Source organism: Ammodytes marinus (genome assembly GCF_949987685.1).
Source record: "Ammodytes marinus genome assembly, chromosome: 2".
NCBI lineage: Eukaryota > Metazoa > Chordata > Actinopteri > Uranoscopiformes > Ammodytidae > Ammodytes > Ammodytes marinus.
In genome coordinates this window covers 27,313,318-27,339,053 of record NC_137231.1, presented here as the reverse complement: position 1 = coordinate 27,339,053, position 25,736 = coordinate 27,313,318, and the positions used below count along the sequence as shown (strand labels likewise).

Sequence of the window (25,736 nt, the reverse complement as noted above, 5' to 3'; positions counted from 1 at the left end):
GTTATTCTCAGACAAGTCCAACTCAGCCAAGATGGTTTGGGAGCTGAAGCTATTGGGATCAATGGTTCTGATCCTGTTCTTATTCAGACTGAGCCTGGTGAGGTTGACGAGTCCGTTAAGCGTGGACTCGCTCACAACTTCAATCTGGTTTCCTGTGAGGCTGAGCTCACGGAGGACATCAGGCCGACTGAACCAGTTTGGGTTGATCTCAGTGAGGAGGTTCTGGTTCAAAATGAGATTTGCGAGGTTCAGGAAAGAACTGAAGGCCCCTTCAGCGATGACCGTCACACCAGCGTTCTCCATCTTGAGCCTGGTTACAGAAGCTAGGCTGTCGCTGAGGAACACGGTGGAGTTTATCTCCCCCACATCCTTCAGACCCATCACCAAGGACGAAAACCCCGGGCTGAAAGCTAAAAGCACAGTATGATATCACAATTACGATGAACCTCGATTTCTCACTGTAATTGAGTGACCTAAATGAACAGTAAAAAAATGTTTGCCGCTTTATTTATTCAATTTCTGGGCAAATTCAAAGTCCAGTCTGTGCTATCGGTAGTTCTGTGCAATGCAACATCCCCGGACCAAACCTATTGTGTTCAGATCATCAACCAACTTCAAATCAATGGAGGTCAATATGACAACGTTTTTCTGACCTAAGAGTTTGTGTTCAATGGTATTATACCCAGAATGTGGATCATCAGCAGATCACAATAATTATGACATTCTCCTTGGACTGGTTAACAGCACTTTACAGCTGAAAACAACTATGCTTTTATGTAAATTCTCCAACTCTTACTGGAAGTATTTTTAAACAGAAGTGAGAAAAATGCTATTTATATGGCATAAATTGCACCCTGACACAGCTGTATGACCACACATAACTGTATGTCCTGGGAAATGCAAAAAAAAAACGACTTCATTTACAGCTTTGCTAAGGACAGTTATATCGGATTTGAGGTTTAATTAAAGGCCAACACCAACTCAATATTCTGTCTTTTTATAGTGGATTATTAACAATTTTACAGTGTTTCATGACCTTACCTGGTGGTATATCAGGGCAGAATAAAACTGGTCCATCTCCGAGACAAGACTGGCTCATACGAACATTTACAAACAACAAAGCGAGACCAGCAACAACTGTTGAGATAAATATATTAAAATTAATCAGTTTAACTTCGACTCCAATGGTTAATAATTTCCCATAAATTGTTTTAAGCGAAAATGAGGTGAACTCACCCTTCATTATGGACGCAGGATGCAGGAGTACCACTCGGACTTTACCTGGAGTGACGGTTTACTGAGTTGTGATGACCTGAACTAACAGGTGTGAAAAGGAAACACTGTTGCCATAGCAGATCAGAATTTTCCATGGTTATTAAAAGGCAGTAGAGCCGCTGTTCTGGTTGGCTGGTAGAGTGTGAGGCAGTTAGCAGCAGGGGAGGCCTGAAGATGTTTGGACAGCTTCAATTGAAAACCCAGTGTTACGTTATGACACATTTTTGTTTCTTTGAATTAAGATCCCCCCAAAAAATGAGACTCCCAAGTGGGAAGTAGAACAAAAAGTATTTCCAGTGAAAATATGCAGCATTGCCTCTTGTGAAAAAGAAGAAAAGTAAATGATTTTAGTTGGTGAGTTGTTGTGTAAAGATTAAAATCAGTGTGGTGCTCTAAAACTTGCAAAAGAAAGTAAAAAGTGAGGCTCACGAATGAACAAGCAATGAGAAAAGAATAAAAATGAAAGAATTGTGACTTTTATTGACTTGAAAATTTATTCGGTTTCAGTGCTTCCATTTTTTAAAATAAATAGATGGCATGGGATCAAAGATAAAATCAACAAGGATGAAAAGTAGTGTAACAAAAATGGTGACCAAATGCCAATACAATCTTTTTAGTTAACATAAAAAGTACACTTACATACACTTAAAGATCTACCACCTTCCCCGCCCCAAAATAACAAACAAATCAAATGCAGCAAATGAGAAATCAAGTATTCTGTTGTTTTTTGGAGACAGCAGTAGTATATCAGCTGAGGCCCTTTTAACATGTCAGTATTGAATCTTAGTGTTTGGTTTAGATTACACAATGTATGGACGCACAACAGCAGTATTAATTATTAATAAGTTCTTAGTTATTATGCCCATTCAATAAACTAATATCCCACAACAAACAGAAAATAAAGTGCTCGTGCAACACTTCTGGTTGTTCTCGAGGCCAACAAACGGTTTCATAAAGAAAAGAAAAAAAGCACTTTGATTCCTCTGAAAAGTCAGAGAGAAGAGAGAGACGACGTGGTAGTGTTTGTCAACACCTTGGAGGAATGTTCTTTAATGTTGGTACAGAACCACAGTCCCCAACCCGCCCACACAGACAGACAAACAGACAGACAGACACCCCTTTGTGAATATATCAAATACTGTCATTTTGAAACGGTTACGCAGCAGCACCCAAACACTCTTCACAACAAGAGTGTGTGTGTGTGTGTGTGTGTGTGTGTGTGTGTGTGTGTGTGTACCACTCTTGTGGTTAAAGATGGGACAGGCCGACAAACACACTCAGGGAGGGGGAGATTAAAAGGGTGGGGTGGGGGGGGGGTTACATTGCATGACAGAAGCCGTCGACGTGTGTTCATGAGTGCACCTTTATACAGGACAATTCAAGAAGTGCCCAGTGGAAAGAGAAAACACAACTAAAGCTCTAAACATCAGAGAATTCCCGTTATGATAAAAAGACATAACTGATTAGCTCAAACTCTATACCACATTGCTTTAATAATGATTAAAAAAAAAAAAAGCTAAAAGAAAGAAAGCATCGTTTTTGTACCAAAACCTATCATTCCACCTCTTCTGACACCCTTAAGAAAAAGGATGTCTCAACAGATAAGAGTACTTAAAATGACCGTGAACATTTAATTTTTTTGCTTTACACATATCCAGTGCTACACGATCAGCGTCTAGTTTAAAAAGCGGTTGAATAAATAGACGATAGTACCACGATGCGTGAAAGGCCAACAGATGTCTGAGGGAGAGTCTCCCCCGGGACAAAAAGAAGAGGACAGTTCAGAGCAGCAGTCTTTTTTTTTTTTTTGGAGATCCCTGGTGAGGCAAACTCGGCAATGCCAGCCTGATTCTACTGATTGGACTGTCCCCGCAGGAAGAGATTGTTTTTGTTGGGACAGCAGAGCAGTCCAAAAGTCCTAAAAGATCATACAAAGGTCCATTGCATTTGGATCTTTCAGAAGAGAGCTCCTTTTAGTACAAATTCCTCCATAGGAGAGGTGAGACTTTAGTGCTGCAGCTGAGCTCTCCACCATGACAGTGATGAACTAATAAATACTTCATGTAAAAATGAACATCCACCACATGAGAGACACGGAGAGAGAAAAATAATGCCACATGATCGAGTCGTGGTCGTCGTAGAAAAACGAAACCGGACCAAAAGAAACCCGAAACAGATTGCGCTGACATCACAGGCAGACGAAGCAAATTCAGCCGGCATTCCTCTTTTCGTTGCAAGCACCACTCCCTTGGACCACCTTTAGACACACGCACACACACACACACACACTCTCTCACGCACGTTTTCCCTTGTTTCTGCCTTTGGGCCACCTACGGGTGACCACATGTTCGTAGCAGGTTTCTAGACTGGGCGCGGCGCTGTGGGCATCAATGCAGTCTATTCAGGAAACAAGCTAGATGGGGATAAGATGATTTGGATAATAGGAAGGTGACAAAGCCGGCCCTGCTATTTCCCGCTCTTCTTTGGCACAACGCCTCTCTTGGTCTGCCACAGGGTGTTGTGGATGGTGATGGCGTCCACACTGACAGACACAGTCTTAGCGGGGATGACGGTGAACTGCTTGCGGTCCGAGCTGTACTTGTACAGCTTGTCGATCATCTTCTTGCTTATTGCCTTGGGGCCGGTTCCCGTCAGCTTCAGGATCTCCTCCGTGTCGGGGAAGTACGTGTAGAGCGCCCGGAACTGACAACCGCCGTCACGGAACAGGATCATCATGTGGTTGGACTCGCACTTCTCCAACTCCTAGGTGTCAGAAGAAAGATATGACATTAACAGTGAATTATATTACTGTAGTAACGTATCGGTGCAAGGCTGCTGTTTTAAATCCTGGAAGAAGGGAAGAAAGAAAATAAGACCCTTTTTGGCTTTCTCTTCTTATATTTGAAGACAAGACATTTACATGTTCACAAAAGCAGATCTCAAAGACTCTTCAAGAGCTCATTTACACAGATTTTTGACAACAGTAACTTTATATAAACAGGCCAATCTAACTTCTCTGTAAAACCCACTAAGCAGATAATAAGATGGTGTAGGTCTGGCAGAGAACTGACCTCTAGCATCTGGTTCTTCTGCGGCTCGTTGACTTTACCAGCCAGACAGCAGTGGGAGATTGCGTTGTGGATGATTGGTTTATTTGACTTGGAGCTGGGCTCCTTGAATAGTTTAGGACCTGAAGGAGAAAAGCCAGTTAGACCACATGACAATTGTGTAACACGTCACAGGAGAGAAAACAATCAGACTGTCAGATGATGATAGATGTGGTTAATGAGTTTAAGTCATGCAACAGCGATTTTGGCAGGGGTAAAGACTCCTGAAAATATGACAGTAAAACAGTGTAAGTGATGCATTGGATCTTATTGTCAGTTTTCAATGGATAACTTATAAACAAGCGCAGGTCTGTTATAGTTATACATCTGAATAAACTTTTCTGAACTATATGTCCTTACCGGTATATTCAGCCATGGAATTGATGGAGGATGCAGTGGAGCCGTTGTCCCAGTCTCTTTCTGCAGTTCGACTGTTGTTCCGACTGCCGAACGACTCCACAGAGTCACAGCTGGGAGATTTAATGAAAGGAAGGACAGGTTGAACAATAGGGATGATACAACTTATAATATAAACAATTAACTAAATATCCTTACGCACACTTTGACACACACATATTAAACATATAAAACTAATTTACCGCTGGGAGCCAGCCCCTCCGGAGTTGACGCTGTCAGCCTCATTGGTGGCCGCAGAGGCCAGGGACAGACTGGAGCCTGACTGGGCGTTGCTCAGGTTGTCTGCTGTTTGAAACAAAGGGGACACCTTTAAGTCATTTGTGTGGAAGTAACAGTGTTTCGTTAAGAAGCATCTGCTAAATACACAGTCAAGACTTTATCCACAAAACACGAGCACAAAAAGAGACTATATAAATGCCACTTCAAAGCAGCTCAACATCGACAGGAACCCAATTTTAAATTTAAACTCTATTTTCAAAGCAGTGCAAAAGACAGACATGAATCCAATGTAAGTATTAATGTGGGATTAATAACTGTAAGACATAACTGGCAGTCAGCGAAATGATGTGATGAGACACGTCAAGAAAAATGTAAGAGCTAAATGTCAAACTAATTTTCTAACAATCTTACGTGTGGAAGAGCACTTTGAGAAGCTTTCACTGGAGGATTCCTCTCTGAACACAGCCTTGGGCCTGTGCTTCTGTTTGGGTTTGGGTGTTTTGGGCTTCACCATGCCTTGTTCCTCCAAAGCCTCCTGCTGCTTCCTGCGCAGATACTCCTGCTTGATCAGCTCCCGCCGCGTCTTCTCCTCTTCTTTACGCAAGCGATCCTCCTCGGCCTTCCGTCTAAAGAGACCAAATTACATTTTTAAGTTCATTTGTTGCTGTTTTTCTGGAATAACAACATCTGACACTACTGTTGGTAAAAACTAGTTACCTGACTTCATCTCGTTTGAGCTCAGATTCTACTTCTAGTTGCTGTTTACGAAGACGAGCCTCTTCGGCTTTCTTCTGTTGCTTCAGCAGGAACGCAGCTCTCTTCTTAGCGAGCTCGTCCTCTGCCTTCTGCTCATCCTACAAAAGGAATAATGGCGGAGGTTCATCATCACAAAACAGAATGAATTACAATTTTCCAAAGATGGCTTTATATTTATTTTGTCTAGCCATGCGGAATGAAAGAATGAAAAAAAAAAATGAAAAATTAAATTCATCAAAGAAATGGTCATAAGTTATCATCAATATCATGATGAAAATAATCAGTATGTCAACATTAGTTACCACAAAATGCGCCACTGCAATAAGTGAAATCAGCTCGACTAAAAAAAAACTTCATAGATTAAACAGACATTACCTTGAAGAAAAAGCCTAAGCCTGACTTCTGCTCTCCATCCGATCCGTCTATTGTTTTGTTCTCTTCAGCCTCATCTGGGTCTTTCAGATCGGACAGATCCACCTCGATCAGGATGGATTTGTTGCGCTGCAGTTCGTCTGATGGAATATTCTCTTTCCCAGAACCGTCTGAAGAGTTTAGCTCAGACCCTCTCATTGGGCACTCGTCAGAGGAGACTTCTGGCAGCGTCGACAGGTCCACTCGGGTGGGAAGGCGCAGGTTGGCCTCGTCGCGGAGCCGGAAGGTGGCGCTCCTAACGTGGCCCAAGCCCGGCCTGTCCATTGTCTCTGCTGCTGTGGGGTTCCTGGGGCTGCTGGGCTGCTCTGCCCTGGGGGACCGGCCCCCTGCTAACTGCCTCGGGCTGGGTAAGGTCTCTGAGCTGCTCTGGGAGGGGGTGAGAGTCCTGGAGGTCTTGGCTATCTTTAGCTCCGATGGTTTGGATCTGGAGCTGCGGCCTGAACTCAGCTTGGGGGGTTTCCTGGTGGGGGTGGTGGCAGCGCCTGGGAGGTGCTCAACAAAGTGGAAGCTTGTCCCATTCTTAGAGTCATTGTTTTTATCACTGGTGGGTTGAGGCGGAGAAGCACCGGGCGGGGTTTGTACATTCTGTTTCATCAACATATCCTGCTGCACCGACAGCTGCATCATCTGTTGCTGGATGCTGCCGATGGCGTCGTTCAACAGCTCGATGGAGCGGCTGCACTCGTTCAGGTCCAGCTCCTCCTCTGGGTAGAAGCTTCCGCTGGTTCCTTTCTTGTCTGCGTCTAAGGCACCTGGTGGGGTGGTAACCGCCGTCTCTTTGGCCCCCCTCAGGGTATCCACAAACATATCGTCTCTACTCGGTGTTTTGTCCACACTGAGCTCGTCTTTAGAGATATCAGCTTTAACTGGGTTGGGTAGTGTGTCACTCTTGCCTCCACCTTTCTTGACTATGTGCAGGAATGCGGCCTTTCCCAGTTTCTGCCTCTGCCGCGCAGACAGAACCTCCATCTTCTTCTTCTGGTGCTCGATGGCGCGTCTCTTCTCCTCCAGCTGCATATGAAGCTGGACCAGTTCAGAATTTAGAACATTGACACCGCCGCCATCGCCTGTACGACTGCTTCCTCCCATGGGAGAAGAGGGGCTCTGGTCTCTCTTCAGCCTCCAGGAGGAGGGCAGGGGCCCGCTGCTCTCTGACCCGTCTGGAGTGGTTCTCTGGGAGCTGGAGGCACTGGAGCGGAGGTCGTGGTTGCTGCCAAAGCGCTGCTGCTGGGCTTTGCGCTCAGCGAAGGAGGTCATGCGTACACTGCCACTAGCCAAGCTGCTAGCCTGGGAGTGGCCGCTCAGACACGGGCTGGAGCGACCGCTACCACCATTCAAGTCTTTGTCTTCATGCTCTTTCACATTCATGTCTTCTTTGAGTTTGGCTGATTCTTCTTCTTCGTCATTGTCGTCTCCATTAAAGGCTTTCCTGGGCCAGTTGGGGTCTTTAGTGGTGATGGCTTCATCCAGGTCCTCTTCCTCTTCGTCTAGGTCTTCCAGCTCAGCGTCTGGGACTGGGGCAGGCTTTGGTTCTTCAGAGTCTGAATGCAGGTAAAACACCCCGGCTGGTTGGCTGGAAGAGGAGTCCACACTGCTGGTTACAAAGGTTCTTGAAGGTCTTTGACCTTGTGGAGGTTCCTCTGTCAGGTCTTCCTCCTCACCCGATGGAGTAAAGGTTTGGTTCAGGCTGCGGGGACTTTTCCTACGAACGGCCGCTGTAGATCCATCTCCTTTGCGTATGGAGCCCCGTCCTAAAGAGCGCGGCCCCTCTCCATACTCCTCCTCCTTGTTTAGGCAAACAGACTTCTCTTTAGCTGTTTTGAGCTTGGCAGGCATCAGTGGTTCTAGGTAAAAGCTATCGTCTGGTGTCGGTTTGGACTCAGTGGAAGGTTTGGGTCCGACCGGGGCAGTTGCTTGCGTCCCATCGACCCGTGTTGGGATGACGGGACCATCTGTCCTGGACACTGCCACTAGAGTTTCTTCCTCTCCCTCTCCCTGCAGGTTGACATTGGCCAGGAGGCTGTGGCCGTTGACTCTGCGCATTGCAGCCTGTGAAGGCAGGTGGGCAGCGGTCTGGTGTTTGGGTGTGTTGAGGACGTTGGACGCCAGGCTGTCCTTACTGATGGAGCGAGCCAGACTCACACTGTCGCCAGAAGCAACGTCTGCATCGCTGTCTGTGGCCGAATGAAACATGTAGGGGCCCAGAGTTGACATTGGTCTGCAGAGAGAGAGCAGAGGAAAGTCTCACTTGCAAAGTCAGTGCATTATACAGCTTATAATATATACAATTTCTACACTTTCATAAACATAACTTTAACTTCTGCAGTATTTCTATTCTTAAGCATACTGATCAAACAGGGTCAATGAAAAACCTTTCTTTTGTGTATCAATTTGTTCAGTATTCCCTGAAAGAAAAGAACTGTGACGCAAAGTAGGTGAATCGCATCGAAATCCAACCGGATACAGGTACAGAACCAGAATACTAAGACAAACTGTGTCCAGGCTTTTTAATACATTTAATACCTCTGCCTCTTGTCGGGCCATGCTACAACAGAGCCTCGGGGTTGTCCGTCCATCTGAGTCAGCGAGTTTGAGCGGTTTCTGAGACCTAACCAGAAACAAACAAAAGTAAAGAATAAGCATAAAAACAGCTGCTGGTCACCATCATATAATGAGAAGTCAAACATAAACTCTCTCATTCATTGGGATTTATGGGTGTGAAGACTGTTGTTCTTACCTGCACCGTCATCTCCTTGCTTCTGTTGCCTCTGTCTGAGGGGCAGGAGCGGGTGGGAAGGACTGAAGGTCGGACCCCCTTTACTAAAAGACAAGAATTAATTTTTTCAAGCAAGTTTGCAAAATCATAACCGTCAGTCAAACACTACTGGCAGAGCAAATAAGCAGAAATTCTTCCCTAAAAAAAAGATAGCCACACACGCCATGCCCAAGACATTTCTCCCCAAACAAACGCATTCAGTTATCTTCCAGCACCGACAGTGAAAGCCAATTATTTCCATACACCAGACGAGCAAGTGGTAAGAAACATTTTTCTTAAAAAGATAGCCAATCTAAAATTCTCCCACAAGCAATTACAATTCACACGTAGATTGAAACACAATGCAATAATCAGCTTAAAGGCCTTTGCACACCGGGCGCGTTTTATTCGTGCGATTAATCCGTTAATTAACAAACGTATACAGAGTCAATACAAGCTTTCACACCAGCGCCGTCATTTCGCATCGCGAATTTGCGTTTTTTATTTTTTCGAACTGAGTTCGATTTTTCTGGGACGTCGCTTCTAAAGTGAGACGCGACAAAATTCACATTTCAAAACATTCGCTTTTACGTTGCGTTTATTCGCGTCACGCCCGGTGTGCAAAGGCCTTAACTCTGTGCGTCATTATTCAATTTGTGAGGGAGAAAGCTTAGGTTTAGAGGCGTAGGGCACGTGAAGATGAAGCTCAGACATAGCTGGTATCTACCCGTCCTTGTCGGGCTACTGTAATGGGTTAGGAGACAGGGTCATGATGGGGAGGAAAGAGAAGGAAAGTGAGAGAAGACTTACAGGGGGTCAGTGTCTTCAGGGTGCAGGAAGTACCTGTTACAGACTTCAGGGCTGCTCTGGTTATCGGCAGCACCAGGGCTGGCCAGGAAGCTGCGCTTGGTGGCGTTGGAGATAGGCACTGAGGGGCGGGCACTCTTGGGCTGAGCTAGAGATCGAGCTGAGGAAAGAGGTGTTGATCAGGTGAATAGATTTAGTGACTGATGCTGGCTGTCATGGGGAGGGCTGAGATTTACTCTTTCTTGTGCTGTATTTATGCTTGGTCTGTTTTTCTTGTTGTGTATTTGTTTTTATTATTTGTACCTATAAATAAAATGGATAATTATTATTAAATAAATAAAAACATAAGACATAAAACAGTGGTTGATATTAGAGATAAAACTTATTATGATGTACTGTACATAATATATTGGCCAAAAATCTTGCTTATGAATAAAGTAAATTAAAAAAATAAAAATTATATTGTTTCTGCACTGTCAGGACCGAACTAGTGATCAGAGAGTGGGGGGGAGGGGGGTAGATGAGGTGAGTTGTAATCTCACTGTGGTGCTTACCATCTTTGAACTCTTGGAGATCTCTCGGCTGGACAAACTCTGGCTTGACGGTTTCAAACCACCAGAAGAGTTCAGCAATGAACACCATCACATTGTGCTACATAGAGAGAACAAGAAACATGTAAATATAGACTGATGAATATCATAAAGCGTACAAAAAAAATATCATGGTTAACTGCAAATTTTACAAGTTTGGTTTGGTTTGAAAAAATAATTTAATTATAATCCGTTTAGAAGGTAAAATATCAGCAGTGTCAGTGTCTGTTGCTGCCTAATATAATTGTTGGCTTCTTAAGTTTTTGATTTTTATTGGAAATATTTATGAAAACAGTTCAACAGTTTTTGTACCTTCAGCACAAGCGGTGAGTAGAGCATGTCCTCCATGGTCAGATAGAAACTCTTGTTCAGATACTCGTTGGCGAACTCTCTGAGTAACTGGATGTTGTACAGGCTATCAGCGATGGAGGGAACTTCCTTCAGGCAAACATCTGATCAGACAGGCAGCGAGCAGATCAGGTCAGGAGACAACTCTATGACCTGAAGGCTATAAATGTCACACCGACTAGACTTGGAACAGTAAGCTATGTGCAAGTGCTAAACATAGTATCACACTTGGCTATTAAATTCAATGTGTTAGCATAGGAGCCTCGATGCTCTTTATGGAAACATTCTTTGAGGTCATCTGATAATGAGTGGGATGTAGCTATTGAACGTGGGCGTGCAAGTTGGTGAAAGTGCATGTATACTAGCACAGCAGCCTACCCTCCAGCTTCATGGTGTCGGGGCAGTAGTAGTGCACCAGGGTGAGCAGTGCAGCCCCGTCACAAACATCCCTCATCAGGTCTTCAAGCAGTGGGAAGAAGGGCAGCTGTCGGCCTGAAGCGTGCTCCCGACGATACCGTACCTAACAACCAGGGAGATAGGGTAAGGTTTATATGCGAGGAAAAGCCATAGAACTAGCACACAAGAACATGGTATTTATACCATAACACATCCTAAATAGGTTAAAATGCCTTTCATGTCATGTATAAATCACCAATGTTTTGGCTCCAGGTAATGATGAAGGCCATCGATTTGAGCATCACATCACGCTTATTCCCTCAAGTTGTTTTTTTATTTCATAAATGAAATGCTACTCTTCTTCAACTGATTAACAGCAGCTTTTGGTGTAAAAGGTTTGGAATAAAATGATGCCAAAATATTGTGGCACCATGATGACGCAGGTAAGGGAGAACCCTCCAGACCTGGTTTAGTATGAGGAGATGGATATGGAGGTGTTATGAACAACACAAAGCGGATGGTCAGCCTTCCTCAGACCTTCGTAGGAAGGCAGCTAGCAGTGGAGCCCAGTCAAACTAGGCACCAAGAGCCAGCAGACGGACAGAGAAACTGGGGTAATCACTGGCCTACTAATGGGACATGAGAAACTCACTCACCCAATGTGCATTAGTTTTAGATAAGCACTCTATACAAGATGTTTGCATCGCAAGATGCAAACACGGAAATAACTAATAAAGCCAATATTAGGTTTTATGATTCAAACGCCAGAGAGCAAAACAAATGTCAAAATGTAAAACTGAGTAAGTATCTATGTCACTATTCGTTAAAAAAGACACATCTCTAATCCAATGCAGGTGTGGGCATGCATTGCATCAATGTAAAAAAAAACATCAGTCAATATATCATTGATAATTTAAACTTTCATATGTCTGTCAGGCTAAAAATGTCAGTATTGTTCGGGCTACAGACAAACAAGAAAACGTATTCATAGGAATCAAAATAAACCCAAATAAAAAAGATCAAAGCTTTATATTAAACTCAAACTGACCAAACCCTGGCACAAGTTTAGAGACCCTATGAGATAATCCACACACATTTAAAAAGGTTCATACAAAGCACAGCACAAAATCTATGTATATTAATCACTTGCTACATGAACAACATACATCTAACACATATACATCTATGCAGTGCATTCAGTGGCCATTCCAAAAAATGAACCTACTTCACTGAGGTTGCTTTTGTCATAAGACACAGGTGAAACTACCAAAACAAACTTAGGGAGCTCCACTACAAAAGGAGTTCTATCTACATACGGGGATTTCCTCACTGAGAGGGAACACTGACTGTACCGCGTTGGACAGCTCCTCTGGCTCCAGCATGCAGTGGGCCAGCTCGTGCATGACATCAGGCTGACACACACACAGAGAGAGCAGAGATTTACTGTCGGATCGGAGGAGACTGTGAGGGAAACAGTGTGTGTGTGTGTGTGTGTGTGAGAGTGTGTGTGAGAGAGCAGAAGAGAGAGACCAGAGGGGGAATGACAAAGCAGATCAGGGAGAGGAGTGAGAGCCAAGGGGTGGGACAGCAAAGCAAAGAGGAGGTGTAGGCATGGATTTGCTTTTTATTACCACTGGACAAGCAAATACCACACGCACACACAAAGCGGATCCACATGGCCTACTTGAGCTTGAAATGAGATAGCACACATTACGCAGCTGGAAGAAAATCCTTTGATCAATTCACAAAAGGTCAGAAATACCTTACACCTGGGTGACATGTTTGCCACATATAAAAATACAATTGTTAGCTTCCCTTGCTGACACACTGGCTACAATAAGCAGCCGAGCATGAGCTTGAATGAGCCATGGTGGAGTCAACACAGAACTATACGTGCGAGCGGGGTAATAAATGGGGTCATGGGAGGGTGGGAGGAACTGGCATCCAACTTACAGGGACTAGCTTCCAATACCATTTGGAGGGAGACTATCCAGTTTGCAGGGACAAGAGAAGGGACAGATGAGGAAGAGGAGCAAGAGGAGAGAGATTAACAGGTCAGAGGTCACAGACAGAAGGATTTGGATCTGCTTCCGGTTAGAAAAGGAAAAGAAGAGCAGGGTCAGAACAAGTCCAAAATGCCATTGGGGAGAAACATTCCTTATCAAACCAACGGGATACATCCTGCTGTATCTTGTCTGGAGCTACTGGCAGAAACTTGTTCGATACCAAGAAATGTGTCGTTTTAAGGTGTAGATTTGATTCCTCTCCTGTAAAAGAAGCAGCTGGAATAAACTTAAATGTTTTTTTTTTACCTTTTGGTGGCTGGGCGACTCCAGAGGGTGGTGCTTCACCTTGTGCTCCATTTCTGCTATCTCCCTCATCTTCATGTTTACCTGCAGGAGGAATGGAAACAGTCAGTATAAGCCCCTTTTACACAGAGATTGCGGCATATTGACGGAACGAAGAGCGGCAATTTGCCGGCTCTGCTTGGTTAGGTGTTATTTACACAGAACCAAGCAACGCCGGCATATTGGCGCATCAGTAGCCCCTTTTACACAGCGTTCCGGAATGAAAGAGGTGCTTGTAAGCAGCGTCAGGTGTGACGTAAACATTTAGCGCCGCGCCGGTCAGCTGCTTTACAACAACAACACTGGCCGGTGAATTGAGAGCTGAAGTGCTGGGGCTTGCACTAAGAGGGCCGTATTTTACTGTCCCCGTGATATGCCGGTTGATCTCGCTACGCGCTGAGTCCAACATCTCTGGGACAGTTAACCAAACTGACAACATCACTCTGCTCACTGCGTCACCTGTGTGTGTGTGTGTGTGTGTGTGTGTGTGTGTGTGTGTGTCTGTGTGACAGGTTGGCTGTGAGCAAGTCTCTTTGAGAGCAATGCTCTGCCATTCAGACATACACATACACACAGTGTGTGAAGTCACGTTACTGTAGACAGAAATATAGTGTGGATATACGCTCAGATTTAGGATAATAATAGCGGTGGCGATCCGGTCGCAGCCTAGCTTAGCCTAGCCTAGCTTTCCCATTCACTGTACAACTTCCCCCGGGCAGAAATAGACTCATACACTTATACACCGTTCCTTTTATTTGGTGATTTTTACTGGACATCAGGCCGCCGTCGTTATTGTTTAACACATGTCCTTCAACTGCTAACATGGTCGCATGTTTAGAACGTAGGCTATGGAACGTCAAACGCCCCCCTGTTCCGCAACAACAAGCTGGCCGCATTTATACAGAGAGGCGGAACTGATTGTGTCGGCAAGCTTACTACCCCCCGAGGTAGTAAAATTCCCAGTACAATCTCTCGCACCTTTCTTCCCTCGTTCCGCAACGGTCGCATTTATACAGCAGGGCGGAGGGCCGAAATTCCGGCATATTCCCGGCTTTCACTGGCTGTGTAAAAGGGGTTATAGATACATGCACGAGAGAAACCAGGTCACCCAGAGAGGCCGGGTTATGCAGATAATTTAGGAATGTGTTTACATGCTCTGTAGTGAGTGACCCCATTTTTGTATTATCTGCATATACGCATCTGGTCAGTAATTGGAGTTCTCCCTTACGCTCAACCTTATTTTGAAAGATTGGCATACTTGTTTAAACCATTTTCCTTTGGTGTGTGTGTGTGTGTGTGTGTGTGTGTGTTGGCAGACTGACAACTGAGTAAAGGACTGATAGAGAGACAGCACAGCTCTTCCTCATAACACAAATGTGTTTGTGTCTAGTCAACTATTTGGCTGTGAGAACAAGTTTGAAAACGTACAAATCCCTCATTTATCAATCAAAGATCACAAACATTTGTTGATTCTATTTCCAATGTGCTGCCTTTCTCAGATTTATATTATAATCTGAGAAATGAATATATTTGAGCTTTAAAGTGTTGGTCCAACAGAGCAAACCATCTTTAACCAAACGTTTACCCTTAACCAAGATGAAAGCAATAATTGGGACAATATAATGATGAATGGAAACACAGAGTCAAGGCTCTGTGCCTCAGGGCCTCCAACACACTGAAAGATGAGTGCAACATGAGCCTGAGCCTCTTGCACCAGATCCACACTCTGCTTTCAGATTATTCCTCCCACATAGTGCTGAGTGGCAGTTTAGAATCCTACTTAGGCAGTCATTAAGGGAATAAAAGGCTGGACTCAAGATGTGCAAGATGTATGGAAGACGTGCTACTGTGTTGCTTTTCTTGCTTTGCTCTGCTCTGCTTATGTCCATACTGTCTGTATGTGCCTGTGTGTGCGTCTGTTGTGTGCGTGTGTACCTTGTTGATCCAGAAGACCATGGCGTCCTCCATGTCAAAGGGCAGCTCCTTGGAGGCACTGAAGGTGGAGAAGCGCTTGACAGAAGCCACCACCTTTTCGATGCTGATCATCTCCACTGTGTAAGCCATCATCAGGGCATCGATCATGGGCATGTGAGCACTCTGGGTGAGGGAGGCGGACACACAGAGGACAACTCAATTTCATTGGATTTTCCTTCACTTTCCCAGCGCAATTAAGATCAAAGCTGGAGGCAAACTAATGCATATTTATAAGTTTACTTTGTAATTCCAAAAAGCAACAAGAACAATGCTAAATATAGTATAGTACATACTAATTTGAATAAGTACTCATTGTGTATACCATTTTATGAAAAGTTTGAAATGATCACAGATGTCACTTGAGATCATTTATCACATATATTTCACACTGATCCCTCTGCAGCCTAAGAAAGGCTCCCTGCAACATGTTCCATGTATACAATAGCACTCCCCAAGACCTTCAAACAGCTTGTTATGAACATCATTCAAACATGTTACAACAAAACTTATTAATTTGAAGGACATATTCAGGTATGCAAAGAGTGAGTCTGTGGTTTTTGGGAGGTAACAGCCACTTTGGGGTGTGGATAAATGGATTAGATTAATGGAGAATGGTACTTTCTATTCCAGAGCTCAAGTGGGACATTCCTAAGGTTCCTAAACTATTGTGTTGCTTTAAATAACTTACAAAGGTTTAATTTGTGGTGACACCTCTCATTCAGCACAATGTTAAAGTCTGTTACTAAGGGCGATTCCTTGTTCTAAACCTCACCGCCAATAATGCAGCAACTCAATACCTTACACAACTAGTACTGTATCTTTGCCACTGTTTCAGTCGGTGCTCTGTATACTGTACTACAGGCTAGCCTAATCCAATTGCTGATGGAAGTGCACAGAAATTAGCCTTGTTTACATGAAGAATGAGAGCTAATCAGAGCGTCACCACAGCAGCACCTACACAACAACAGAGAATCTACTCCCTGACATACCTACAATCTCATGTTGGACCGGGAAAACTAAATATAAAGACAGGATGGAGACTGTGTGCATAAAGGAGGCTAAAGGCTTATTACATTTAATGCATAAATCTAGTTAATTAAAACACTGATTTTTAAGTTCAGGCCATTGTTTCTATCTGTTTGTGTGAACTATACTCGTCAAAGGGGAACATTGTGACATTGCTTATCCAAAAGGACATGAAACTTGATAATTCAAATGATCAAAATAGTCACAACAAGCCCAATGTTTGGCCAAATACTGATCATCCAGAAATAGAAAATATTGAATGACATATATTCAAGAAGAAAGGCACTGCTTTATCCACACAATGTCAATAGGTGATATCAATAAATAAACAAGGGGGCAAATACAACAGCAAGATGTGCTCTTCAATCTTTTGTTCTCCTCAAACATCATCTGCCCTTCATCATCACAGCAGCGTGGAGCCCCATGAGGAGCAGGTTGCCCTGAGCTATAATATAAATGTGTGTGCCCCAACAGACAGTCGCACACACACACACACACACACACACACACACACACACACACACACACACACACACACACACACACACACACACACACACACACACACACACACACACACACACACACACACACACACACACACACACACACACACACACACACACACACACACACACAATTAAGTGGACTCCAGAGGGTGGGTTAGCTTCTCAAGGTTATACAAGCCCCCCCAGCTGTTGCCCCAACAAGAGTCAGACAAGGTGCAAAGGGACCGTCTGCGGCTACAGAATTTGTTTCATTCACACAAAAGGTAGAAAAATGTGTGTTGCTATAGAAACGCAGTGTCAAGTCAGCAAGCTGGGAGGAGGGTTCCAACAGTCTATTAGAGATAAGCGGCGTCCTGCCCAGGATTTTCCCTCTCCTCAGCAGCAGGCTTTGTGTCTGGCTGCGTGGATTATTCTGTCAGGCCACGAGCAGGGAAAGCAGACGACACACATCATCCCTAGCCGGCAAGCTCAACACACCGCTACTGCTTTTCTATGGTTATTAAAATGGTAGGAAGATGGCTGAGAGCAAGTCAGCTAGTTGGAGTTCATTGTAACCTGTGTGGAGTGTGAGAGATTAGATCTCACACTTGCTCTTTACTATGCTGTGACGTCTTGCTGTTGATTCAGGTGATGTCCTACACACAGATGACATTTAACCTGGTGAAAAGCTGCTCTGTGAAAACAGTATGAGCTTTGCACTTGTAGAATGACTCCAAGCCACCATTTTCCTAATAAACTGGTGTAACTTTGGTCAACACATGAATATTTTATTTCAGTCAGGTAGACAAATGCACTTGTAAAAAAGCATTTAATCTGGGCATTCAGGGACAAAGGGGGAACGTTTCCAAGTAGCAGGATCCAGAAAATGCTCTTAAAAGATTGGCAAATTGTAGGTGAAAAAATAATCACCAACAATAAAATCCATTCTCACATGTATTAACACGATGGTAACCCTCTTAACACTGATGCAACAGATTAAACTGCCTGTGGAAAGCACATGCCTCATTTTCTTTTAGGATTTGTACATTCCTTTGCTCATAAACTAGAAAAGTTGTTTTCTTCAACAAGGTTTTAGCTGTTATCACAGTTTCACATGTGAAAACCTCAACAGAGAAGATGCTTATTACACCATGATAAAAACAAAGAAATGAACATAAATGTTTGACAATGCAAAGAATAGTGTAAAACAAGGGTTAACTGTTAAACCAGGTTAACTAAAACTGTCAGGAGAGAGAACAGAAGTGGAAAACTACACATTATTTTCAGGAGTAAAAATAGTACTGAACAACATTGCCATAGCAAAATACAAACTGCCCACAAACTCTCATCACAGTCCTATCTTGCATGAAACGCTTCACACTACCGGTATGAGTAACAGTCAAATTCCACTTCTTAATTTGAATAAAAAAACGATAAGGGTGCATGTTCATCAAATCAAGTGGAAATTGTTCCTCTGTGTCAATCTGCAAAACATGTCTGAAACTCACTTATACCTATGATGTAAAACAACAGAAATGTCATGCCAATTGACACGGTCTTAAAGTCACTCCAAACAGTAGATATACACTACCCAGTGTTTCAAATGCCTGTGGCTTGGGTTGATTGCACTGTTAGATAAGGGTTAAAGCAATACTCTCTTCCACTGATTTCACTGTGGTGAGATAAGACATCAGAAGCAGGAAGCGTTGGGGAATGTTACAGGGAATCTGCAAAGTTGTTCTAGTTTCTGGCCTAGTTTCCTGCTTCTCTGACAGGCAATCCGTGCTACAAGTTACATTTTGCAAAAGCTACCGCAAAATCATGGCCTGTCTGAAGCTTGATGCATGTGGAAGTTTATAAGAGAATAAACATATCACTATTATTGAGTTTTTTCCAAAAGAAGCTGAAGTTGAAAACAGTTTTACACCGTATACTGAGGGGGATAAAAAAATATAATTTATGTTTTTTTTTCCAGGGGAACAACATATCTTACCAAAGTGTAAGTGTAACCCACTCACCATTTTGATGGGCATACTGGCCAGGTCCCCATCTGTGACGGGTGTGTCGTCACTTTCAACAACATATATTCCCTTTCTGGACATGGCCTGGATGACAGACTGGTGTGACTGAAGAGACGCGGCCTGCTCCGTCTTGAGGATGAGGGCACAGACGCGACAGTAGAGTTCACAGGACAGCAGCAGGTGGATGACAGGCGGCTTGATGTGTTCCTGGTCGTACTGGTCTGTGTAGAACGGGTCCCTCAAGTCCTCTGGAATATGATCTGCACACAATGAAGACAGTGGTTAGGTTAGGTGAACCATGTTGCATTGCCATATGCTCTTAAAGTAGCATGTGTGGTTTAGCTTTCATATTGTGACCTGGTTTGAAGACTGACAGATGGGTAATATACCTAAAATAACAACATAGTAATATAGTGTATGATGTAGCAAGAAATAATGATAAATGATAGTGCCTGGGGCAAGCACCATTACCGCCAACATTCCCATCCGTATAAGTTTACACACCTCAAACCTAAATAGCGTCAAGAAGCTAAAAGGAATGTGACAAAGCACAGCACTTGCCATGTAATATTTGCTCTATGTCTGCTTCAGTTTACTCAGAGCAAACATGGCTATTTGTAAATGTAAGTCACTGCTTATACACCGGGGAGCAGGTCCGTGTTAAGCCCGGGTCCTTGGTGAGAACAGGCTTCTCAGCTGACACGGTGGGCCTTGCCAGCACTCATTCAACAATACTTCAGCTACAAAAAAAAATAAAAAAATAAAACGATAACAATGACCTGCACATGAAATTCTGCCGTTTTGGATTTGAAGTCACACTGAAAACTCAAAACCAAAGCCATATAAGGACAAGGGATGAAGCTCTTGACTTCTGGTATGCACAAACCAAATATATACTGTATAATAAACCCCACATTGAGGCTTAAAATAGGTCTTGAATGATGCACAAAACACCCTGCACTACATTTATAGAAATGATAGAAATAACACTGTTCTGTTCAATCTGTTTTGAATTGTGCCAGAGTTCCAGTAACACAGCATAAGCCGTATGTGTGTGTGTATGTGATGTGTTCTTAGTGTCTGCTCTGACTGACAGAATAAAGGGAGCTTCTCGCCTGAAATCTCCTTCTGCCTTTTCATTTGCTGATGCAACTAAGGAAATAGGGAAGTCCCGAACAAATCTTTTTTTGGCCCTGCTCTCCATCGATGTCCTTTAATAAATATTTGGTATCTGTGGATACAGAGTCCTATGCAATATTTACTGTATATTGACCTAATTTTGTTCATTAAATATGCATCTCACCTAAAAACATTAAAACCAACAGCTATGGACAATTAAATCTTAAAAAATATGTTTTTTTTTAGAAGGTACTTCATCCAAATGATAGAGGTCCTTGTTCCAAATCTTCAGTTATTGATATGATTAAAGGTTGAACTCTGTCTCTCTCTGTCTGCTACAATACATAAAGTGCAAATGAGGATGTCATTGTCCAACAGCAGTAACCTATTACCCATAACAACACCCAGCAGTGCGGGTCATTACTGGAGAGCTGTGTCTGAGTCTATTAAGGCTTTAGAACAGTGGGGATGATTGTGTATGAAAACAAAAGGGGTCTGGCTGGGGTGAGACTTCACGTTTGAATTCATTCCAAAGACACTGATGTTGTGTGGCAGCTGCCCCCCCCCCCCCCCTCCTGGCTGAAACATTAACTAACTGGGATGGGATGGAGCATGAGGAGAGGCTCTGGCAGAGAGAGACCCAGGACATGTGACATCATAGTCAGCCAACCATGATCAGCGCCACACAGGGAACAACACAAGCAGGAGAGAGTGGGGTTAGGACCTGCAATCAGTCTGTAACCATGACAAGTGCTCACTCTGGCCGGCGTTGTGTCTGACGCTCTGCCTGGGAGCAGCTGTGGCACATGCAAAAGGGCATGTAAACAAACAGAGACAAATATGAAGAAAGACTTAGTGTTTTCATATGAATTAATGTTAGTTACATTCAAGCAATTGCCAAATGAGTTGACAAAGTTGATTAAGCCTATCAGCTCCACAAAACTCTCTCTGTTTTTCTCAGTATGGCAGTGTTTACATACTGGTGTCACCCCTCGACACTGGTGCAGGAGCTCAAAAAGCTCCCCCGGAATGTTTCGGTTGTTGATTCTACTGCTAAAACAAATAACCTGGACGTACAGCAGAAGTAGTCAATTCAATGCGCGATCACCGATTAGCCTCGTGTAGATGTGCAGACAGAGTTATTGAAATTACTCAGAATTCCTCATGGGGGCAACAGAAGTCATACACTATAGCCTAGTATAGTTAGTGGTTAACAGTGGAGCCACACCGATTAATACGCAGCAGATTCACCTGAATCCCTGACAGTGACATGGCCACACACGTTTAAAATCAACAACACATCACTGTTTACACGGCACGGTTGGTGTCTGTCAGTCAATTCATGAGCCAAACAGACAGCTGAGCAACTGTGTGGTTTATATTATAACTGAACTGCGACTCCGCCCAAGCTCGTCTGTGATGCATTGTTTTTGTTTGTGCAGAGATCTTGGTTATGCTCCAAGTTTCAGCATGTATCGTTAGTCAGGGCCTATAATCCAGGCCTATAATGACAGGCTGCAAACTGAACAAGTATATGTCTACAAGCCTTGGAATAACCTCTTAGAAAATATAAAGCCCAAGTAATGAACCTTAAGAGCAAATGGGTTTAGAGCTAAACACAGGGAGCCAAAAGAGACAATAGCGCTCCATCCACAAACTAGATTACCAAACTTCAATCTCACTGTCATTTGTTTAACTGAAGGCTTCAGTGGCATTAGGAAATCTTTGTAATGACCACAGATATATCAGAGACGGCGGAATATGGAGCAAAGCTTGTATGAGCCTCTGAAATAATGATGGGTGATTTGACCAGAGACTACACTGCTGTAACAGACATGCAAAGCAGTGAATGATGGGACTTGTTTACCAAGATAGCTGACGCTGACTAAGCTAAACAGCTACGATAAGGAGACGCTGTGAAGCAAATAGAAAGGTAAACAGCAGCAAAGCAATGCAGTAAAACAGTGGAAGCATGATGTGATGTTAATCCTGCAACACCATGATTAAAAACTTGCCAATCAGTTAGGTTGTCCTCGGTTGCTATGATTTAGAGGCTAAAAATGTATAACGAGATGGCACTCCAAGAAAATTAGGTTAACCTTTTGACTCATGGTTACTTTATAGGTATGCATGCACAAACAAACACTAGACTGCACGGCCATAAATATGCATATTGTATCTAATGTGGAGACATGCCAAGAGTTTACTGGTTGGAGATATGAAGGGCGGGAGTCTCAACTGTTTTCGCCAGCCACACTCATAATATTACAGAGGAATGCATATTATTGTCAACTGGAACTCCTAATTATGTCTGGCCACCTGCTACACAAACAAGGACATGTGTTTGCAAGAGAAAGAATATCCTCCACATTTGACTGTTAATTGCAATTTACTACCAACTGCTGATAAAAGGGTAAAATGTTGTCTCACTGGCTAGAACAACACAACAGGCAACTTCCACCAGTACCAATACCTTTCTCCATATTTATTTTTATTTTCTTTAATAATGGGAAGAACCATTATGTGCCAGCCAGATAGAGATCGCTGCACTTACTGTGTTGCAGCCATTTGCCACAGGACATTCTTTATACAATGAATTGGCAGTGTTCGGCAACTGCGTGGTAAAAAGCTATATGTTGTCCACCCCATGTCAAATCAGGGTAGACTCAATTTGAGGCACAGCTCTCAATATAACACAATACAATTCCAATATCTCTCTAAAGCAATTTAATAAGAAACAAACATATTGACCATTCAGGATGATATTGTAAGGGTGCTATATTAATCTTACAGGATATGTTTCAAGATTTACATTAACAACACAGAACACACAAACCTTGGAGGATATTGATTTGGCTAACCCCAGACTAATGAATCATCATTAAAGCTTCAGATAAACTTATCTATACTTTTTGCCCAGAGCGAGGACTTTGGCTTATCGTTCTACCGATAACACATTAAGAACTAAGAAGAGATATTTTAAATGGCCCCTATGAACAGGTAGAATGACTACAGCAATCAAGATCTCCATCATCGTTTACTGTTTGAGAGAGAAGGTTTGAAAAAGTGTGAATATTTTCCTTATTTAGTAGCCAGTTTATTCAGTACATTTAGCTACAACTGAGAGGACATGCCTTTTAAATACTCCCCAACAGTAAATTATCTACACTTTAGAATTTTTTTAAAAAATATTAAAAGCTCTCTCACAGCTGAGCACCTAGTGAATATCCACAAGGAAATGGATCATAATAAATAGGTTGGCCTAGGGTTCATAAAACTCAACTCAGTCCAGAAATGTTTTCAACTCTTGGCTGTTAATAGCACAGATGATACAGGAAAATGTTGCTTAAGGCTCACTGATTTGTGCTGATACCATCTCAACAGGGAGAGAATGAGTGGCACTGCAGTGCAGATCAGTGTTTTCCAAGCTCTTAGTACAGTCTAACATACAGTATATGCCTGATCCTCACTCAGTCTCATTTGGGTTAAATCTCACTCTACAAGAATGGAAGGATCTGGTGAGTCAGTGAGGGCGGCTTCAGTTGCCAAGTGTCATGAGGGAATTAGTGTTGGCTTGAGTGCACACATAACACAAATATTTCTCTCTCTTTACCTTTTGCTGTCAATGTTTCACCACTTACACTCTAGACAATCTGCTGACCGTCAGTATGTGGATAAGACCAAGCACATTGTTCCAACAATAGCATTTGATATTTGAATATTTGGTTATTATGCCAAAGATAGCAATATTTAAAGGTGCTAATAAACTCACTGTGGTGACATTTTTTACCCATTAAGTCAGTAAAAGTAGGAAATGGACATTATAGGTAAGTAAATCAATCTAAAAAAAAAGTATGTGCTAGCTTTTGTGTAGTGTGAATGTGAATTAAGTGCCTTACCAATGCCATAGGCTTTGGCAAACAGCCACCGCAGGTTGGCAGCTATTTTTGCTCTGGCGGAGTCATACATTTCCAGTGGTACGACGTCCATTGGCCCTTCTGCAACCCCGGTTAAATCCACTCTTCTCCTGGTACTGTCCCCGCCAGCACACAAATCAACATCCATCTTTAAAAATAAAAAAATAATGTTACAGTCACAATATGTCCTGGACAAATAACCACAAGTTGCCAGAAGTGCAGATGTCATCACCGGCATGTCTTGTGTGAGTAACTGGAAACTTTTTTGTTTGAGTGATTCTTGAATAAATTATTTCATAAAATCCTCTTCTGGTGATTTTTGATTGTTATGGAAAACAGTGTTTAGGGTGCAGCTGTTAATCGTCCCTTTAGTGGTCAATAATGCTTACGTCTGTGGCTTAGACATGCAGTTAGTACCAAAGTATCTTCATCACAGAATGATCACATTCATTAGTACACAAATGCTTTATAACAGAGTTGAGTGAGGCGCCGGTAACTAAAGTGTTGAATACAAGTATGAAACAGTAAAAAAAAAAAAATCAGGAAACATACTAGTCATAATGTACATTGTGGCAAGCATAAAGGCTACACTAATCTTTAGAGCATTGTTTCTGACAACTAACTCTTCAGATTTATTGGTTCATCTTCATCTGAATTGTTATTTTTGTAGATTCTCTTTTTAAGTATTTTGTAAGTTTAATTATTGAAAGTGGTCCACAATTTAAAAAATATTCTGTGTATGCTTGCGATTAGAAAGCGTCTGCTGCAGTAGGCTATGTCATGCAGACGTTTGTTTCCAATCAGTGCCTAACCTTACATTAAACCCAAAGCACTTTCACTTTCAATTGCCTCCTCAGCCTGAAGTCCTGGTTAGACATTTCCATCTTACTTTTCTATCCTTTTTTCGATAGTTTTCACCATGCTGGACATAATTTCTTATTATAATTTACATTCACATCACAACATTTCAAATTCATTTATAACTAGGCGTTATTTTGAAAAAGACATTCACCTGCCTGGGCACATGTAGCCTACTATGATCCTAGTGTGTGTTTTATCTAATCAGAATACATAAGTAAACCTTGGTGAAGTTAATGTTATATTCCATCTAGCATTAACTCAACGTTACTTTACTATATACGCCCCAATGCTGGCTTGTTGCACGAGCTAGGTAATTGCTAATTAAATACATTTAGCTACTCTTATGGTGTTCGTATCCTGATGTTATGCTTACCACAAATCTCAGCAAAGGGGGATAGTCACCGTTAAGTGACATGCTTCACATTTGCCTAACATTGGGTCAGCTAAGCGGCTATGCATGCAAATTTAAAGCAGCTAACTACCAGGCTAACCGTTAGCTCTGCATTCATCGGTCCCGTGAATGACGTTAGCTCGCTGGCAAGACATTACCTTGAAAGGTGTGGTGTTTTTCCCCAAGTCAGCCTTCAGCTCCGTCGGGGTAAACAACGAACTAACTAACCAAGGACCTGCCTCGCTTTACAGTGGCCTGCAGTGTGGTATATACACCAGCAGCAGCGACGCATCGTAGCCAGCTAATAATGCTAGCAAGGAGGCAAGGAGTGTTGAATGGTCTCCTCCCAGCAACGAGACCCGATTCGCGGCCTGCGTGACAACCGCTCCACGGCAGTCTTTCAGATGAAACCAACGCCAGTCAGGAAAAAAGGGAGGACTCTTCTCCAATGAAGAAACACGACGTACAGAGGAAAAATCTACCACTGTA

The 25,736-nt window shown here is 43.0% G+C and overlaps 1 protein-coding gene across 3 annotated transcripts; it reads right to left on the bottom strand.

Moving 5' to 3' along the window:
- Nucleotides 1–1,812: 1,812 nt before the first annotated feature.
- On the bottom strand, nucleotides 1,813–25,736 carry camsap1b (calmodulin regulated spectrin-associated protein 1b). 3 transcript variants are annotated; one of them, XM_080043727.1, is made up of 18 exons: nucleotides 25,406–25,736; nucleotides 23,978–24,143; nucleotides 18,957–19,219; nucleotides 15,386–15,547; nucleotides 13,415–13,495; nucleotides 11,085–11,226; nucleotides 10,671–10,810; nucleotides 10,323–10,419; nucleotides 9,772–9,928; nucleotides 8,944–9,026; nucleotides 8,730–8,814; nucleotides 6,150–8,424; nucleotides 5,736–5,872; nucleotides 5,430–5,644; nucleotides 4,982–5,084; nucleotides 4,743–4,852; nucleotides 4,347–4,465; nucleotides 1,813–4,038 (listed from the first exon to the last, which is right to left on the bottom strand). In XM_080043727.1, the coding sequence occupies exons 2-18, from the start codon at nucleotides 24,141–24,143 to the stop codon at nucleotides 3,742–3,744; spliced, it is 4,632 nt and encodes a 1,543-aa protein (XP_079899853.1). In that variant the 5' UTR covers nucleotides 25,406–25,736; the 3' UTR covers nucleotides 1,813–3,741. The 3 variants fall into 3 exon arrangements, with proteins under 3 accessions (XP_079899853.1, XP_079899854.1, XP_079899855.1); XM_080043728.1 differs by having other exon boundaries at nucleotides 4,982–5,081; XM_080043729.1 differs by having other exon boundaries at nucleotides 9,805–9,928.

Bases quoted from the DNA above. Each gene is read 5' to 3' on its own strand.
- camsap1b (XM_080043727.1), bottom strand. From the start codon at position 24,143: ATGGATGTTGATTTGTGTGCTGGCGGGGACAGTACCAGGAGAAGAGTG. The intron at 10,811-11,084 runs GTAGGCTGCTGT...CTGTCTGATCAG, and splicing joins CGACACCATGAAGCTGGAGG to ATGTTTGCCTGAAGGAAGTT. The intron at 9,027-9,771 runs GTAAGTCTTCTC...CTTGTCTTTTAG, and splicing joins CCTGAAGACACTGACCCCCT to TAAAGGGGGTCCGACCTTCA.